Raw genomic sequence first — 15,616 nt, forward strand, 5'->3', positions numbered from 1 at the left:
GATAGTGGTACAACGCACACTATCCTCCGAGATAAAAGATATTTCTTGGAACTAAAACCAACAAAAACAACGGTGAATACAATATCAGGTCCTGTAGACTTGATTAAAGGATGTGGTAAAGCACAATTTTTGTTACCTAATGGTACAAAATTTTTGATCAATGATGCTTTATATTCACCACAATCGAAAAGAAATTTGTTGAGTTTTAATGATATATATTCCCATGGGTATGATACTCAAACAATGAATGAAGGGAATGAGAAATATATGTGTCTTACCACATATAAATCAGGAAAGAAATATGTGATTGAAAAACTACCAATGCTCCCTACTGGATTGCATTATACACATATACGTCCCATTGAATCAAACATGGTAATTGATAATTCTTCAATATTAACCAATTGGCATGATCGATTAGGACATCCTGGTTCAACAATGATGCGAAGAATTATAGAAAATACACATGGTCATCCATTGAAAGACCAGAAGATCTTTCAGAATAATAAGTTTCAATGTAAAGCATGTTCTCTTGGAAAACTTATTATAAGACCATCACCAGCCAAAATCCAAACTGAATCACCAATGTTTCTTGAACGTATTCAGGGTGATATTTGTGGACCAATCCATCCACCATGTGGACCATTCAGATACTTTATGGTATTGATTGATGTCTCCAGCAGATGGTCACATGTATGCTTATTGTCAACTCGAAATGTTGCATTTGCAAGATTACTTGCTCAAATAATAAAATTGAGGAATCAATTTCCCGATTATACAATCAAGAAAATTAGACTTGATAATTCTGGTGAATTTACTTCCCAGACTTTCAATGATTATTGTATGTCTATGGGAATCATTGTTGAGCATCCTGTTGCTCATGTACATACACAGAATGGATTGGCTGAATCATTGATTAAACGTCTGCAAATAATCGCTAGACCAATGATTATGAAAACAAAGCTCCTTATTTCTATATGGGGACATGCAATTTTACATGCTGCTTCATTAATTCGCATCAGACCAAGTGCATATCATAAATACTCCCCATTGCAGCTTGCATTTGGTAAAGAACCAGACATTTCTCATCTGAGAATTTTTGGATGTATGGTGTATGTGCCTATTGCACCACCTCAACGAAAGAAAATGGGACCTCAAAGAAAGATTGGAATTTATATTGGTTATGATAGTCCATCGATCATTCGATATCTTGAACCACAGACAGGCGACGTGTTCACAGCACGTTTTGCTGATTGTCATTTTAATGAGGAAATCTTCCCAATGTTAGGGGGAGAACAGAAACATACCGAAAAAGAAATTACATGGTATGTATCATCATTGTTACATCTGGATCCAAGAACAAAACAATGTGAAAAAGATGTACAGCAAATTGTGCACTTGCAAAGAATAGCAAATCAAATACCAGATGCATTTGCAGACACAAAAGGGGTAACTAAATCATATATACATGCTGCAAATGCCCCTGCTCGAATTGAAATTCCGAAGAAACAAATTGAAGATAGTCATGATGTCATTAAACGCCTGAAGCGTGGAAGGCCAGTTGGTTCCAAGGATAAAAATCCTCGAAAAAGAAAATTCATAGAGAAACACAATGATCACAAAATAGAGAATGATGTTCCTGAAGAAACACATAATGATCACAAAATAGAGAATGATGTTCCTGAAGAAACACATGATGATGAAAATGTTTTGTCAGAACCACAAACTGACGAGAATCATGAAATCTCTATCAATTATATTAATACTGGAAAAATATGGAACCGAAAAGATATAGAAGAAATTGATGATATATTTTCTTATAATGTGGCAATCGACATCATAAATGATAATGAAGATCATGAACCAAAATCTTTTGGTGAATGTAAAAATCGGCAGGATTGGATAAAATGGAAAGATGCCATCCAGGTTGAATTGGATTCGCTAAATAAACGTAATGTTTTTGGACCTATAGTCCTTACACCTGAAGGTGTAAAACCTGTTGGATACAAATGGGTTTTTATTCGAAAGCGAAATGAGAAAAATGAAATAGTAAGATATAAAGCTCGACTTGTTGCACAAGGTTTTTCTCAAAGGCCTGGAATTGATTATGAAGAAACGTATTCTCCTGTGATGGATGCAATTACGTTTCGGTATTTGATTAGCTTGGCAGTATCTGAAAATTTAGAAATGCGTCTTATGGATGTTGTTACAGCCTACTTATATGGATCACTTGATAGTAATATATATATGAAAATCCCTGAAGGATTTAAGATGCCTGAAGCACAAAGTTCAAAACCCAGAGAATGTTATTCTGTGAAATTACTAAGATCATTATATGGGTTGAAGCAATCCGGCAGAATGTGGTATAATAGGCTAAGTGATCACTTGATGAAAAAGGGATATGTAAATAATTCAATATGCCCTTGTGTTTTCATTAAGAAAACAACATCCGGATGCGTAATTATTGCTGTATATGTTGATGATTTAAACATCATTGGAACAAATAAGGAAATTCAAGAAGTTGTGTCATACTTGAAAGAAGAATTTGAAATGAAGGATCTTGGAAAAACCAAGTATTGTCTGGGTTTACAAATTGAACAAAAAGAATGTGGAATATTTGTTCACCAGACAAATTATACAGAAAAGATCCTTAAACGTTTTAATATGGACAAATCAAATCCTTTAAGTACTCCAATGGTTGTTAGATCATTAAACATAGAAAAGGATCCATTCCGTCCATGTGAAGATGATGAAGATATTCTTGGTCCAGAAGTACCATATCTAAGTGCTATCGGTGCCCTTATGTATCTTACAAATTGTACAAGGCCTGATATATCTTTTGCCGTAAATTTATTGGCAAGATTTAGCACATATCCAACAAAGAGACATTGGAACGGAATTAAACATATATTCCGTTATCTACGAGGAACGACAGACTTGGGACTTTTGTATTCAAAAGATGCTAATCCAAGTATAATTGGTTATGCCGATGCTGGATACTTATCTGATCCACACAAAGCACGTTCTCAAACTGGATATGTATTTACTCGTGGAGGCACAACAATTTCTTGGCGTTCACAGAAACAAACACTCGTAACAACTTCATCAAATCATGCCGAGATTATCGCACTACATGAAGCAAGTCGTAAATGTGTGTGGTTAAAATCAATGACCCAACATATCCAAATCTCATGCGGATTATCATTAGACGAGAAGCCTGTGATACTATATGAAGATAATGCTGCATGTGTTGCTCAAATAAAAGAAGGATACATAAAAAGCGACAGAACTAAACATATTCCTCCTAAGTTCTTCGCATTCACCAAGGAGCTTGAGAAGAATAAATATATTGATGTTCGTCACATTCAATCAAGTGAAAACTCATCAGATCTCTTCACAAAGGCACTTCCTACGACAATATTCAGAAATCACACATATAATATTGGGATGCGCAATCTAAGAAATTTGTGAAGAATTGTTCGTGTCAACATGAGGGAGAGTTTACGTGACTGCACTCTTTTTCCCTTACTATGGTTTTTATCCAAATGGGTTTTTCCTAGTAAGGTTTTTAACGAGGCAGTTAGGCATGCTTAACGGGCCGGTTCGACCCGGAATCGACCCTGAACCGGCCCGTTAAGCCCGGAACCGGAACCGGTATGTAGAACCGGACCCGAAACCGTGTACAATCCGTTGGTTTGTGGGTTGAACCGGTTCTGGGTCCGGTTCCAAATCGGTTCCGGTCCGTTTCCGGAACCGGACCCGAAACCCATAATTCGATTTTTTAAATATAAATATTTTGAATTTCAATGGCATCATCTTCAAACCGTCGTGGTGGTGGTGGCGAATACGCTCCCGACTTTGGTGAACATTTTGGCTACATCCCCGACTTTGATGAAGTTGAACGTGGCCACGAGGATGAAGAAGCCATGGAACTCTCCAACAAAGATGTAGGGACGCCATCGTCTACTCGAGCAAGCAACGCAATGTCAACGAGCACGACGACAGCCCGTGCAAAGCGAAGCAAAGTTTGGGATCACTTTGATATTGAACAACAAGGTACGAATAACTCTTTTGCCGTTTGTAAAATTTGCAAAACGAGGTATTCTTACAAAACGAGTGGTGGTTTCGGTGGTACCAGTACTTTGAAAAAACATTTAGTTAAGGTACATAAACTTGACCCTGATACGGTACAACCATTCGGTAGGGAACCAATACAACAACAAATTAATCCTTTTAGTGGTAAAGCTTTTACAATTACAAAAGAAATTTCTCGGAAAGCCATCGTAAAGTTTGTTACCAAATGTTGTCAACCTTGTATAACAGCTGAACAAGAAGGTTTTGTTGAATTTACTAGTACTATTCAGCCTGGTTTTCACAATATTTCTAGGCACACACTTAAGAAATATTGTTTTGATATTTACAAATAATATAAAGAAACACTAAAATCGCATCTTTCAAATATTTCTTGTAGAGTTAGTTTGACAACTGATATTTGGACGAATTTAAAATATGAATCATATCTTGTTGTTACATGTCATTGGATTGACGAAACTTGGACAATGCAAAAAAGAATTTTAGCGCTAGATCATTTAGAATCGTCTCACAACGCATACACTATTGCTAGATATGTTTTAAATGTTGTTAAGATTTATGGCATACAAAATAAAATAATGTCGATAACGTTAGATAATGCGAGCGCCAATACTCTTGCAATTAAATATCTTAAAGATTCACTAAAACCAATTTTAGAAGGTAATTTGCATAATGTTAGATGTGCGTGTCATATTATCAACTTATGTGTTAAATGTGCTTGCGATGAACAAATGTCCACTGTAATAGAAAAATTCAAATTATGTGGGAAATTATTACGTGAAAGAATATATGGACGTGACTGGAAAACACTAGTCGAATCAACTGGAATTAAATTTAAAAAATTTCCTCTTCCTATTGAAACTAGATGGAATTCTTTATATCACTTGCTTCATACTTTATTACGTTTTCAAGATTTAGTTACTCCATATTATAATAATATTACAACACAAAGCTCAAGTTCCGACGAAGATCTAGAATATTCAAAATATATTTTAATAAATCATGATGAATTTTAGATGTTCAATTATAAAAATAAATGTTTAAGTTATTCTGTTAAATTTTTTTATTTAATCAAAATTATTTGCAATCAAAATACTAAATAAAAAATTGTTCATTAATATTACTAATTTTAATTATATAGTAAAATATAATAAATTAGAGTCCGGAACCGGTTTGACCCGAACCGGAACCGATTTATTAGAAGTGAACCGGTCTTGGTTTGGATTGGTTCCAAATATTTCAACTTGGAAAAGGAACCGGTTCCGAACTCACCGGACCCATAACCGGTAGGAACCGGTCCGGTGGAACCGATAAGCATGCCTAGAAGCAGTATAAAAACACGTAATGAAGACAATCATTATGATCATCATCACAAGGGAGAGTGTTGAAAATTTAATATTTTAATATTGAATATTGAACGTTGAAAATTAGGTAAAATTAGGTGTTGAATATTGAAATTTGTGTGTGATGATGAAAGTAATGATGTAATTTATTTTTGCATTATTTGTAAAAATTTTCTATAAATAGATATCTCATTTGTGAAGAAAATCACAATTGAGTTGAGAGAAAAATATTATAAAATGTTTAGTGTAATAATTTTGAGAATTTGAGATTTTTACTTTTTAACGTAAATTTTTACTTTTTCATAAGACACACATATTTGAAATTTCTTTTTATTTATTATTTTTACAAGTTACATAACATGACACAATCAGGAAACAGAAATAGATATAATACTTGTAATAAATAATATATGATTAAAAAACATGCACATTAAACGAAAGCTATCCATAATTAAATCATCGCCAATCTCCCTAAACACCATTCTTCCATTTTTCGCCTAACATTCCCAACATTTGCAGACAAGAACCATTTTCACCGAGCGCCTTAGCTGCATGATCCTTAAGCTCCCTCATTCGACTCCGAATCCTTTTCCCTTCTTCCCCTTCTGTCAAGCCCTTGACGATACTACAAATTTCATCCCTCCCCACCAATCCATTTTCCACCATCTTCGGCCTCAGCGCCACTTTTACACTCTCATCCAGAAAGAACGCGTTCATTTTCTGCTCTGCATAAAGCGGCCAAGCGATCAGCGGTGCACCATTGACAACACTTTCAAGAACTGAGTTCCATCCACAGTGTGTTAGAAAACCGGAAACAGAATCGTGGGCCAAGATTTGTGCCTGTGGTGCCCACATAGGTACTAATAGTCCACGGTTTCTGGTCCTGTCGAGAAAATTTTCAGGCAAATACGATAATGGGTCATCGGAATTGTGACTGTCGAAGTATGCAGCATTGGAGACCTTGTCATTTGGGCATCTGATAACCCATAAAAATCTCTGCTCACTCATTTCTAAACCTAACGCAAGTTCAGTTATCTGAGCCAGAGATAAAGTGCCACCGCTTCCAAAAGAAACGTACAAAACCGAACCCGTTGGTTGCTTGTCTAACCATTTTAAGCACGGATCATCAGATTTAGAACCAGTAAGAATCAAGGGTCCGATCGGGTAAACAGGGGGCTTTCCACTTTCTTCTTGCTGTAAAACATCAATGGCACAAGGCTCCAATTCCTTAAAGCTATTAACTAATAACCCATCAGCCATTTTATACCTTTTCCCATGATGAAGCATCCATCCGTAAGCTTCGTCCTTCCTGTCCTGGATCGGATCAAAAAGATCCCTCCCTTGAATGGGTACGCACCCGGGAATCTGAATCTTCTCCGCTGCATCCCTGTATTCGCAAGACATCGTTTTGTCGAGCTCCGGCAGGTACAGAGCAAGACACAAACTGCTGGCAGAAGGTGGGAAGAAAAGATATACTGGGATTTTAAGCTCTATGGCAAGGTCGAATACATCAGTAGCAAACAGATCAGCAACCAACGCAGCAAGCTTCTGGGTATTATTTAAAGACTCAACCGCATCGCGAACCGAGGGCAGAGAACGTGCGACGGTGTGGGATATACGGGTTTCGATCTTGGTTTCGGGTGGCAAATCGTCCAAGTTTACAGGCGGTAGGGAGATATAGCTTATTCCGGGAGGGACAGTTAGAAGGAATGCTTTCTGGGCTGTGGTGAGAGGGCCTTCGTTTGGGATAATGAATGTTGTGGAGAAGTTATGGAGATGTAGGAGTTTCTTGGCGAATTCGACTAAGGGAATGAGGTGCCCGATGCCTGGAGTCGGAATAATGGCGATGTGGGGATTACTGGTTATCTTCTCCATAGATGGAAATGGTGGAAACAGCAGAAGAAGATGAAAAGGATGAATTATGGAGTTCTGTATTTATTTGATTGGAGTATTGACTATTTGTTCATGTCTTTCCTAAATTATTATTATTATTATTTATTTGATTGGAGTATTGACTATTTATTCATATCTTTTCTAAATTATTATTATTATTATTATTATTATNATTATCATTATTATTATTATTATTATTATTATTATGTTTTTTATATTATTATAGTATTATGTTTTTGCTAAAAAAATATGAGTTTGGAATATTTGAATGTTGAAAATAAGAAATTTGAATTTATATTATTATAGTATTATGTTTTTGCTAAAAAATATGAGTTTGTAATATTTGAATGTTGAAAATAAGAAATTTGAATCTTGAAAATAAGAGTTGTAAATATTAAAAATTAGTATGTGATGGTATATTTATTTTTGGATTATTTACAAAAAAATTCTATAAATAGGTCTCTCAATTTGCGAAAAAAATCACAATTAATTAAAGAGAAAAATCTATAAATTATGTAGTTTGGTAAATTTTGAGAGTTTGAGATTTGAGATTTTTATTTTTTACCGTAAATTTTTACTTTTAACACGTTATCAACACGATACTCGAAGGTTCGGTTCTCAATATTTTTCCAAGCTCCAAAACACAAGAACAAAGTAATCATATTCAAAAGTAGTAATATTTATTTACTGTTTATTTATTTTTATTGTGTATATATTTAATGTATAATATCATGTTATTATATAAAAGTAGTCTATGACACCTCATTATAATAATGTGATGTGATTACACTGTTTATATAATTTTATTGTGTTACTGTTAATTATTATATATATAGTTGAATAATATCATGTTATTATATAAAAGAAGTTTATGACACCTCATTATAATAACGTGATGTGATTATTTCACTATTTATATATTTTTATTGTGTTATATAATAATTATATATATTTGTATAAAGTCACAATATTATATAAAAGGAGTCCCTGACACCTCATTATAATATTGTGATGTGATATACATAATTATATAAATATGATTAACATTATATACACCATATTATTATCATAAAATTTACATACACATACATTAATTTTTTTATTTTGTAGTGATCATAAACGGTCATAAAACGGCTAGTTTTTACCCTATAAATATGACTTCACAAACACATTCAATCACTCCAAACTTACTCTTCATCCCCTAAAAATTTTCTTCATAAAAAATTTCGAAGAAGAAGAAGATGGCTCTTTCAAGGTTATTTTGTATAATTATTATGATTATTATACTAACTAGTCTTGTATTTATCGGAGAATATCCTCCACGCGTTTTTTCTTTATTTTTAAGCATGCTTGTAATTATAATTTATCCGTTACTTTGTATTGTTATTTTAATAAATTTATAACTTAACTAATAAAATGCAATGTTATTTTTATAGTACCACAATGTCAAACTTGGCAAAGCTCGAATTTGTTGCGCTCGACATTACAGGAAAAAATTATATGCTATGGACTCTCGATGTAGAAATACATCTTGAGTCATTGGATCTAAGCGAGACCATTAAAGAAAATGGTATATCTTCATCATAAGAAAAAGCAAAAGCTATAACATTTTTGCGTCGACATCTTGATGAAGGTTTAAAATGTGAATATCTTATCAAAAAAGATCTCATGACTCTGTGGAAAGATTAAAAGAAAGATTTGAACATAGAAGAGAATTTATACTTCCGACCGCCCGTGATGAATGGAATATGTTCAGATTCCAAGATTTTAAGAAAGTCAGTGATTACAATTCGGCGATGTATCGAATAATCTCGCAATTAAAATTTTGTGGACATGAGGTTACGGAATCGAAAATGCTTGAAAAAACATTTTCCACGTTTTACGCATCAAATATAACTCTACAACAACAATATAAAGTGCGTGGATTTGCGAGATATTCTGAACTTATCGCCTGTCTTCTTGTGACAGAAAAGAACAACGAGCTGCTAATTATAAATTATCAGTCCCGACCCACTGGATCAACAGTAAAAATGAATTTAAACCTGAAAACCAAAATCAAATTCAGAGACAAGGTTTTGGTCGAGGTCGAGGTCGTGGTCGTGGTCGTGATCGTGGTCGTGGTCGTGGAAGTGGAAGTGGTCGTGGTCGTGGTCGCGGCCGTGGTTTTGAAAACAATAGAGATAGTTATTTCTATAACCCATCTCAAAAGAGCATCACGAACCACCCACTAAAAAGGAATCATGAGAATATTAAAATTAATGAAAATCACTCAAAAAGATTTGAAAATTCTTGTTTTAGATGCGGCACTCTTGGACATTGGTCTCGTATTTATCGAACCCCCGAGCACCTTTGCAAGCTCTATAAAGAATCGATAAAGGGGAAAGAAAAAGAGAACAACTTCACTGAACACAATGGTCGTATGAGTGATTCAACTCATTTTGATGCTGTAGATTTTCTGAACGATTTCTCTGGAAATGATCAATATGCTAGTGGAATAGAATGAAAAATATTTATGCTACAGATTTTCTCAACGATTTATCTGAAAATTAACAATATATTGGTGGAATGTAAATGTAAAATAATTGATTTTTCATGTATTCATATGATAATGTTTTATTGTATAATTATGATATGCATTATATTTTTCGATAAATTACATACGTATTGTCAGTAATTTTTTTCATTGCATATTTTTTTAAGTTCAAATATGAAAACTGCTATGCACAAAGCTAAACAAGGAACTAATCCCATGAAATATTGTATACCTGATAGTGGTACAACGCACACTATTCTTCGAGATAGAAGATATTTCTTGGAACTAAAACCAACAAAAACAATGGTGAATACAATATCAGGTCATGTAGACTTGATAAAAGGTTGTGGTAAAGCACATTTTTTGTTACCTAATGGTACAAAATTTCTGATAAATTATGCTTTGTATTCACCACAATCGAAAAGAAATTTGTTGATTTTTAATGACGTATATTCCCATGAGTATGATACTCAGACCAATGTTCTCCAAACCGGACCGGACCGGCCGGTCGGACCGGTTCAACCGCGAACCGGCCTCCAGACCAGTCCGGAGATAAGTAAAAACCCGGAAAACAGGTTTAACCGGAAAAACCCGGTTAAACCGGAAAAAACCGGAAAAATTTTTTAACAAATTTTTGCTTTCTGTTTGCTAAACATGTATTATTTTAATTTTTTAAAAAATATTTAGATAAATGAGTTGGTGAAATGCAAGAAACAACTTCTTTGGACTTGGAAGAACTTTTGGATGGTGGGGATAAAGATGATAATGACTACGAAAGAACACTTCAAGAATTGGATGCGGTGTGGGCATCAAAGGATGCAACTTGAAAGTTGAAACTGGATGTTTGATACTTTTTTGTATAAGAAACTTGATGTTTGCTACTTTTTTGTATAATTAAACTTGATGTTTTCTTGGGCACTTAAACTTGGTCATCACTATTTGGTTACATGTTAGGTGTAATTTGGATTTTTGAATTTGAAAAGTGATGTTTATTTGGATATTTGTTGTAATTTTCATCTTAAAAATTAAGTAAAAACTATAAAAACATAAATAATCAATATTTTACTATTTTATTTATTATATAAAATAAATAAAATATTAATTTTATTGATCCGGTTCGACCGTTCGGTTGAACCGGTTGAACCATTTTTTAAGGCTTGATCGGTTCGATTAACGGTCCGGTTATAAAAACACTGACTCAGACAATAAATGAAGGAAATGAGAAATATGTGTGTCTTACCACATATAAATCAGAAAAGAAATATGTAGTTGAAAAACTGTCAATGCTCCCTACTGGATTGCATTATACATATATAAGTTCAATTGAATCAAACATGGTAGTTGATAATTTTCAATACTGATCAATTGGCATGATCGATTAGGACATCTTGGTTCAACAATGATGCGAAGAATTATAGAAAATACACACGGTCATCCGCTGAAAGACCAGAAGATCTTTCAAAATAATAAGTTTCAATGCAAAGCATGTTCTCTTGGAAAACTTATTATAAGACCATCACCAGCTAAAATCTAAAATGAATCACCTATGTTTCTCGAACGTATTCAGGATGATATTTGGGGACCAATTCATCCGCCATGTGGACCATTTAGATATTTTATGGTATTGATCGATGTCTTTAGCAGATTGCCACATATATGTTTATTATCAACCCGGAATGTGGCATTTGCAAGATTACTTGCTCAAATAATAAAATTGCAGAATCAATTTTCCGATCATACAATCAAGAAAATTAGACTTGATAATGCTGGTGAATTTACTTCCCAGACTTTAAATGATTATTTTATGTCAATGAGAATCATTGTTGAGCATCCTGTTGCTCATGTACATACACAAAATGAATTAGCTGAATCATTGATTAAACGTCTACAATTGATTGCTAGACTAATGATTATGAAAACAAAACTACCTGTTTTTATATGGGGACGTGCAATTTTACATGCTGTTGCATTAATTCGCATCAGACCAAGTGCATATCATAAATACTCCTCATTGCAGCTTGCATTTGGTAAAGAACCAGACATTTCTCATCTGAGAATTTTTGGATGTATGGTTTATGTGCCTATTGCACCACCTCAACGAACAAAAATGGGACCACAAAGAAATATCGGAATTTATATCGGTTATGATAGTCCATCAATCATTCGATATCTTGAGCCTCAGACAGGCGACATGTTTACAGCACGTTTTGCTGACTGTCATTTTAATGAGGAAATCTTCCCAATGTTAGGGGGAGAAAAGAAAAATATCGAAAAAAAAATTACATGGTATACATCATCATTGTTACATCTGGATCAAAGAACTAAACAATGTGAAAAAGATGTACAGCAAATTGTGCACTTGCAAAGAATAGCAAATCAGATACCAGATGCATTTGCAGACACAAAAGGGATAACTAAATCATATATACATGCTGTAAATGCCTCTGCTCGAAATGAAATTCCNTATTGCAACATATGCGGTGTGAGAAATTCAAAGATGGGAATGATAAAATAAGACAAGGCTTACAAAAACTTGAAGTTGTAACCAACATCAATTTTTGCCTCTACGAAGCATTTCCATCATCAACTCATTCCAGGAATCAATAGGCCCTGGCAAGCACCAGTGTAAACAGTCATTCTGTATCTTTGCATTTTTATCCTTTCCTTCATATGGATTGAACTGCCTATAAACTCCCGGATGCCCGTCCGGTCTCAAAAGCGAAAGAACCGTCGTGTCGAATAATTTCATAATCAGTCCGTTTTCCAACGCTATGGCTTCTGCCCGCTTGAACTCTTCAAGCTCGATGTTCCTCATTATCCCATCCGTGTAATTGATTTCAACCTCGCCTTCTTGAAACGGCCTTGTCCTGTTACAGTAGCCACCTGTGTTCCATTCCCCGTTCTCAAAGTGATCTGGGGTGGTTGTTCTGATGAAAATATATGGCTTATGCTTCGAACCGATGATGAATTTCAAAGTCGAGTTTAATGCTTTACGATAAGCATATGTGAATCCCAGTTGCGTAATGTTATTATTGTGACAGTTATGGCACCCTACCACAGTGTTGTTCTCGTAGTAAATCGCAGATTTGAGAAACCATTTCCCTCCGGCTATCATTATGTAATTGTAATCCTCGTATCGCTGAGTCCATACACTGTCTAGTTCATCAAGATGGAGCTGGATCATACTTGATGAAACTCCATTTTCGTCTTCGAAAATGGAGGCTTTGGCAAGGAATGGAGCCCAAATTACCGAGACAGTGAAGTTATGAGAAGGAAAAGACCATCTCCGGTTTCTATATGTCTCATCATGGTAGACTTCAACTGCTTGCACGGCCTGCAAGATTATAATGGTTATAATTGCACTATATTGCATAGCAGTCCCTGCGGATTTATGGGATCCAGCCAGCTTGAAGCAGCCTATATCGAGTTGATGACAAAAATAAATGAAATGAAGTTGGTTATAGATACATGCAACCATAAATTCTTGTTCGAGTCTGAAGCAAGACACTGAAGTTGTTCAAGATCTGAACGTAATTATGTGGATTCTCGTTCTTCCGTCAACAGAAGAACAATGGAAATGACAAATTCAAACCGGAACCATGCATTAAGCAATTCTGGTCAGTTGGTAGCAGTTATGTTACATTCATTTGTGATCAAATGTTCCTGAAAGAACAGAATGAACCTTGCTTAAGAATTCGTGAGGGGTTATGCCCTTTTCATCTGTGGATCAACGAAAGGCTAAAAATTAATGCTGAGGGTTCATCATGATTTGGTATGAAACTTAACATCGACAAAGGCTAAGAAACCACTTAACTTGTACAACCACATATCAAAATTACTATGATCCAACACAGAGCCAGACTACTATAGGTCAACACAAAGCAATCAATCAAATGAACAGAAGTGCAAAAGAAAGTTTTGAGTCGCTTAAATTTTTTTGACATATGTATAGATTCAACTTTTGCTTTGGTACTACTAATAGAACCACACACATGTCACTGCAACGATATTCGATGGTTGCCATGCAACTCAAGTCTCTAAACTATAACACAGCCCAAAGGGAAGCGATTTTAGCTACTCAACAATATCAAATATTACAATATGACTCTGGATAAAAAGCGGACACATTTTATCAATGGAGATTTCTCAAAGATAATATTTATCAAATTCAACATTAGCCAGCATACCTGCGAGAGAAGGCATAGCAACGACTGCACGTGATTACGCATGATCGAATCACCAATAAAAGCCAGTGACTTATGCCTCATTATCTTCAGAAATTTCTTTGGATCAAACCTAGGTAAACCACAATCCCTTGGTTTCCACTGCCAGTAAACATAATCAGAATCTGGCCTTCCATTCTTCATACAATTTTGTGGACCTTCAATGGTGTAGCAGGTTGTATCAGTGTACATCGGACCATTAGGATCATGAACCCAGTTTCCTAAAAATAAGTTGCATTTCTCTGTAACTAGAAAAGCCAAAAAAAAGGTATATCAGTCTAAATTAAACCAGTGGCATCGCTACCAAAAGCTAAATTAATTAAAAGGCAAATGATCAATAACTCAGGCCATCCGCAGTCTTTAACTCGTGGGCAGGAAAAAAATTCCAAATTTCATGCGTAATTTTGCTGAAGATAATGTACAAATTCCACCCCATTAAAATACTCTTTATTCTTGACTGAGCAGAGAAAATGTATTAAAATATTCAACTTTCTTGTTTTACTGATTGCATGCCACTTTTTAAATCGCAATCTAGAAAATGCTTACTTAATTGAACTTAAAGATTCAATTTTTACTGCTGAACCCAAACAAAAGCACACAGAAAAACAAGAATGTAATTCAATAGCAAGCAAAATTTATGCATGGATTCGAGAATTGAATGAAATTTCGCTCACCATTTCGAGAAGTAAAATTATCAAGATCCTCCGAAACATCGTCAACAATTTCTGGCGGCTCCGCCACTTGAGGTGGCAACTTCTTGTCCAAATTTAATGCGGTCTCATCACCATGTATTGCAACCGGTGAAAACTGCGGAATACTTGAAGAAAATAGGCGATAAGCAAGGCTCAAAAGCAGAAAACAGACTGCAAATTTCACCAACACTGATGAAAACATGTTCCTATAAATATGATTAGTCGGTGGTTTCATCATTTTTCCTGTCACTGAGACCTCAACACATGAACAAATACCATAAAAATCGAGACCTCGACAGAGGAAAAATTTTGACGATGAACCCAAGAAAATTAAAGTTTGAAGAAATAATTATGGGAATAAATCGAAAAATTTCAAGGAAAAGAGGTGGAGAAACGTACAAATGAATCGGGTAGTTGTTGGTTAAAGAAATTGGCGTGGTATGTTTATTAATTCTTTGTAGGTGTCACCTGCGTCTTTGCTCTTTTGTTAAATTTATAATTATTCTCATTCGAATCGAAAAATTCAAATAAAATTCGGGATATTTTCTGTGTCAGGAACGCATAAACTCAAGAGGATGTTCATATACGGCGAAATATAGGCTACTGACCCTTTTTTTTTTTTTTTTTTTTAAAAAAAAAANTCTGCTCGAAATGAAATTCCAAAGAAACAACTTAAAGACACTTATGATGTCATTAAATGCTTGAAGCGTGGAAGGCCAATCAGTTCCAAAGATAAAAATCCTCGAAATAGAAAAAGCATAGAGAAACACGATGATCACAAAATAGAGAATGATATTCTAGCAGAATTATATGAAATACATACATACATAATATATATAT

At 34.6% G+C, this 15,616-nt stretch overlaps 2 protein-coding genes across 2 annotated transcripts; both read right to left on the minus strand.

The window, feature by feature from the left end:
* Nucleotides 1–5,776: 5,776 nt before the first annotated feature.
* LOC140985108 (hydroquinone glucosyltransferase-like) lies at nucleotides 5,777–7,382 on the minus strand. The gene has a single exon (XM_073452863.1). It carries the CDS (start codon nucleotides 7,308–7,310, stop codon nucleotides 5,907–5,909), a length of 1,404 nt encoding a protein of 467 aa, XP_073308964.1. The 5' UTR covers nucleotides 7,311–7,382; the 3' UTR covers nucleotides 5,777–5,906.
* Nucleotides 7,383–12,331: 4,949 nt separating this feature from the next.
* LOC140983805 (protein trichome birefringence-like 24) lies at nucleotides 12,332–15,261 on the minus strand. Its single transcript, XM_073450957.1, has 3 exons — nucleotides 14,759–15,261; nucleotides 14,049–14,332; nucleotides 12,332–13,195 (listed from the first exon to the last, which is right to left on the minus strand). The coding sequence occupies exons 1-3, from the start codon at nucleotides 15,012–15,014 to the stop codon at nucleotides 12,413–12,415; spliced, it is 1,323 nt and encodes a 440-aa protein (XP_073307058.1). The 5' UTR covers nucleotides 15,015–15,261; the 3' UTR covers nucleotides 12,332–12,412.
* Nucleotides 15,262–15,616: the final 355 nt, after the last annotated feature.

Source organism: Primulina huaijiensis, chromosome 9, assembly GCF_012295235.1.
Source record: "Primulina huaijiensis isolate GDHJ02 chromosome 9, ASM1229523v2, whole genome shotgun sequence".
In the NCBI taxonomy this organism is placed as follows: domain Eukaryota; kingdom Viridiplantae; phylum Streptophyta; class Magnoliopsida; order Lamiales; family Gesneriaceae; genus Primulina; species Primulina huaijiensis.